Below are 4,722 nucleotides of genomic sequence, written 5' to 3'. Positions count from 1 at the left end.
TGTTTTTGTTGCTAAGAGTGCGATGAACTGATACACGTGAATGCTTTATTTGCACTGTAATATTAGCTTTTAGGCATATGATATTTATGCGTGATAGTGATAGGGGGGGGGGCAAAGTTTAAAGGAGACTGTCCACAGGGAAAAGCACAGTGGTGTGAGAAACACAAAGCTGGAGTTTAGGATAAAAGGCTTCCATGCCAGAAGCCTCTGCATTTTTTTCCATATAAAATTCACTCTCATGTTTCTTTATGAAGTCGTACGTCACACATTGGGTCACGTATTCTGTAGCTTTCTCCATTCTGATCATTCAGGCCGACTTTTGCTCTCATTTCACTCATTCAGTCGCTGAATTCAGCCGAGACATATTTGGTTTCTTGTTTTACAAAATAGGTCTAATAATGTCTGTAATGCTGTCCCTTTAGAAACCCAGATTAATGTCTGTATTTTGATCGTGAATGTGTAGTAGAAAGAAAGAGGACACTATTGTGCTCAGCTTGCTGAAGAATGGAAGGCAGCTGATTGGTCCACTGGATCATGTGACATCCTTCTCTATATTGGACAGAGACCTAACAAACATTTACTTTTAAATCATTTAATAATCAGTATATAAACGTATGACTGTCACTAGTACAGGAAAAAGTTACTTTATGGTTTTGTTTCACGTGCAAGAAAAAAGAAAACTTACATTTCAGATCCTTTCTTGACCAATCACATCAGTCGTTTACATTACAGAGTTTAGGATTCACTTTTCTGCATAGAATGTGATTTTAAACATTTCACTCATCCTTTATCAAATCTGAGGGGAAAAAATGTTGTTGTTTTTTTTGTTAATGTTTGTGTTTTTTGTTATAGTTGCTTATTCAAAGTAATGAAGACAGGTCAAAAAGATAATAAACACAATATTTTTCTCACACTTGATTTAAAGATTTGTAAGCAAAATTTGTGAGCGGCTACCAACTACCAGGTGCATTTGTTTCGTTTCCTCTTTGTTTTTCAGCTGAGGGCTTCATATTCATGGACTGCGTGTCCGCATTTTATAATTGTATATCAATATATCTAGAAAACTACTGGAGTAAACTTTTTGAAGTTACACAATTTGATATAGTTCAGGTCAACTTTTTTCCTGTTTGATTTCATACTTTGCTATGGGTACCTTTAAACTTTAAAACCAACCACTTAACATGCCTACCATTATCTTCTGAACCACAAGAAGTATTTGGTCAGCGTCCAGCTTTATATAACCAGTGCTGCGCAGCATCGACGTGCCGCTGGGGAACAAACCAGCCTCCTGCGTCTTGTCACTGCCATGGTGATATTTTTGGTTCGCGAAGGAGAGGTGTAAAAACTGTGCGTGCTTCCTGGTACAGACGGATGAAGGCTTCAGGAGTTTGTTGTTGTACTGAGTGACTCTGCTTACTTTTATGACCTGCTGAACATTTTTCTTTATCTGATCCCAGCAGGCATAACCAGACACACTGCCTTCGAATACCTTGATGTGTTTTTTTAACTTGTGACATTTTAAAAGAAGTTGTTGCCAGTCAGTCCTGTACGCAACAGTTCATTCGCTTTTCAAAATGAGTTCTTGTAGTTTCTGTCATGATGACTGGTCTCCAGGTTGGGGTCATGAACTAGTTAGCAGAACAACAAGTCTGAAAAGTCTCGAACTCGAGCACCTTTTTGTGTCACTCAGTAATAAAGTCCCCATTTTGCACCTCTTCAGCACGTTTAACTTGGTTTTTGCATCAACAAATCACATAGCCTGCTTTTGCTCATATCTGTGTGTGTGTTCATATACCTGTCAGCAAAATATTTTGCGAACCACTCTGCAAATTTTAATAAAAACATCAGAAAGTAATCACTGAATAAACTGAATGTGCAGCAGATTAACTCCAAGTGCTACTCATTGTGCCTAAAACTTTAGCCTTAACTGTTGGAATCCACCCTGCCTGTCTGTTAGCAAAATATCTCATGAACTACTTGACGGATGTTAATGAAACCTTCATCAGATGTGCATCTTCAACCGATTAACCTTTGGAGTCAATCCACTTCACAACTAAATGACATTAGCCAACACAAAAAATGGCTCTAATTCAGTCAGTTTTACAGATATTGAGTTAGAAATTAACATGATAATAACTCAGTCATTTCTCAACTTAAGATGATCTTAGTCTAAAACTCTGACATGAAAGGTGGCGGGTGACATGCATTCCTTAAAGGAGTGCTAGACCTTTAATTATAAAACGTCTTCCGTCTTGCCTTTAGAAGATTTCTGCAGTGCAAACAGCAGCTCAGATTCAGGAAGCTCTGAAGGTTTAAAGGTGTGGGTCTCTGCAGGTGTGCAAACAGATGCTTCCTCATTCATGTCAAAACACATTAATAGTTTTCATTTTCCCTCATGGCAGACAGTCACTGAGCGACACTCCTCACTCTGACCCGCAGCAACTTCAGGAGGAAGTAACTCGTGCATGTAGGAGGAAACCGGGTCGTCCTCGGGGTTCAGCACAGCGAGAACCGCCTGGAGTTGATGTTCATCTTGGTGAGGCCCAGGTGCTTCAGAGGCGTGGACAGAGCAAAGGCCGCCTTCATGGGGATGTCGCACAGCAGGTCCGACTCCTCGCCGCACTCCTCCAGCTCGTAGGTCGCGTCGTCCAGCATCTCCTTGTGGCGGTGGCACACCTGCTCCACCTTCAGCCGGTGGATCTCCCCGCGCAGGCGGATCAGCTGACGGGCCAGGCGGTTGTCCTGGACCTGCATCTCCCTCTGGGGTGTGAGAGAGCAAAGCGAACCTCGGTGTGAAAACTGAGAGGTTTTATCTTCATATCGAGGGGTGTGAAATGCTGGCATGTGGAGTTTATGGGCTGCAAGTCAAGACAGCATATTGTTTCACAAACCCTTTTGTTTAGGCTGTGAGTACTACAGCATATCATCAGTCGTGTCATCCTGGGACTAACGGTGCTCGTTGCAAAGAAAGTGATCAACTCATTTTTTTTCTCATATTGATGGTTAATGTGTCATTAAATTCAAAACTTGTAAGCAACATTTATGACTGCTTACCTGCAGAAACAGGCAGATGGAAAATAGATCAAACATTAAACTTGTCGGCCATGATTGTTTACCGACAGCCAGCCCGCCCAATGATTTGTTTACATTGAGGGTGGACCCACCTTTCAGAATTGGACATCAACATTTCTGGAAAGTTTCCAGTGGAAACCTACTGGAGTAAACGCTTTCAAACTGAACCATTTGATTTCGTTCAGGATGAAATTTTATAATTTGCAATGATGAGCACCTTTAATCAGTGATACTTGAGATGACGGCTGGAAGCAGGATCTCTCATGGGACATTTTTAAAAACTTGCAGTAAAACTTATGGTTTTAAATTACTGGTCAAAGGAAAAATAAGATGGTCAGGAGGAACTCACCAGCTCTTTTCTCAGGAACTCCAAAGCATCATCGATTGTATCAAAGCCGCAGATGTTGCGCACCACCAGCTCCGAGCTCTCCTTTCTCAGAACCGCAGGCATGGAGACGACGTCCCCTCCGGAGTCCTGGGCGCTCCTGTCCGTCCACGGGCGGCTCTGCAGCCTCTCCTGCCACTCCAGGTAGGACGGCCTGCGCGTCTGCAGCTTCAGCTTCTCTGTCAGAGCCTTGACGCTGTCCAGATCCTCCGCGCCTCCCTCCGAGGAATCAGCTCCGAACTCTTTAAAATCCATCCGAGAGACGCACGGAGAGCCTTCAGGACTCAGCCAAAGTCAGCCTCTGGAGTGTTCAATGCGCAACAGGTCCAGGGCTGTTTTATAGGGAGAAGTCAAGCAGTGACCGCCCATCCCGCAGAGGACGGGAGGGAAGGAGAGTTTGTCAGCTGTTTGGTGGGAGGAGGAGGGAGACCCTGGATGGGACTTTCACAGGGCAGTCTGTTGTTTTACGCAAAAATATAAAATAAAAACTGTGACTGTAGCCTAACATAAGTGCTTCAAACTCTTAGCCAAACAACTTGAGTTACAATGTTGCATCATTGTTTAAGAAAATATGTCACTTCTTCTGTTTTAATGAACTATTTCATACTAGTGAGTAGGTGAAATGAACAGAAACACATTTGTGTGTGCGTGCTTTTAAATCACAAGCTGATTATCTACAGTGTTAACTAGAGAAAACCTGACCTATAAATGACTGCTGGAAGCTGTTGTTCCAGTTAGAAGCAGCACAACACTAAAAGCTAAAAGCTAAAAGAAAAAAAAAACACATGGCTAAAACTAAAAGAAGCAAAATGCTGGCTAAAAGCAGAAAGTAATGAGAGTCTAGCTAAAAGTAGCAGAACACCAGCTAAAAGCTAAAAAATAGCAAAAGGTTAGCTAAAGGCTGAATGTTGCAAATGTTAAGCTAAAATTAAAAGAAGCAAAATGCTAGCAGAACAACAGCTAAAAGCTAAAAAATAGCAAATGGAAGCTAAAAGGCTGGCCGGGCTCAGCCTTAGAAATAAAATGAGGATCTTTGTCAACCAAGGGGAGCTCGGAGCCGCTGCTCCTTCGCACAGAAAGCTTCAGTTGAGGTGGTTCGGGCGTCTGAAGAGGATGCCTCCTGGACACCTCCATTTGGAGGTTCATGTCCCACTGAGAGGAGATCTCAGAAGACCCAGACCTCGCTGGAAGGATTATGTATCCTCTCTGGCCTGGGAACACCTTGGGATCCTCCAGGAGGGGCTGGAGACAGTGGGGGGGGGGGG

At 42.9% G+C, this 4,722-nt stretch overlaps 1 protein-coding gene across 1 annotated transcript; it reads right to left on the bottom strand.

The window, feature by feature from the left end:
* Positions 1 to 576: 576 nt before the first annotated feature.
* On the bottom strand, positions 577 to 3,791 carry fam167b (family with sequence similarity 167 member B). The gene is made up of 2 exons (XM_017413558.3): positions 3,422 to 3,791; positions 577 to 2,760 (listed from the first exon to the last, which is right to left on the bottom strand). The coding sequence occupies exons 1-2, from the start codon at positions 3,710 to 3,712 to the stop codon at positions 2,497 to 2,499; spliced, it is 555 nt and encodes a 184-aa protein (XP_017269047.1). The 5' UTR covers positions 3,713 to 3,791; the 3' UTR covers positions 577 to 2,496.
* Between the last annotated feature and the right edge of the window lie 931 nt (positions 3,792 to 4,722).

Source organism: Kryptolebias marmoratus, linkage group LG10 (genome assembly GCF_001649575.2).
Source record: "Kryptolebias marmoratus isolate JLee-2015 linkage group LG10, ASM164957v2, whole genome shotgun sequence".
NCBI classification, from domain to species: domain Eukaryota; kingdom Metazoa; phylum Chordata; class Actinopteri; order Cyprinodontiformes; family Rivulidae; genus Kryptolebias; species Kryptolebias marmoratus.
Note: the sequence above shows the minus strand (reverse complement) of the source record. Positions and strands in the feature narration are given on the sequence as shown.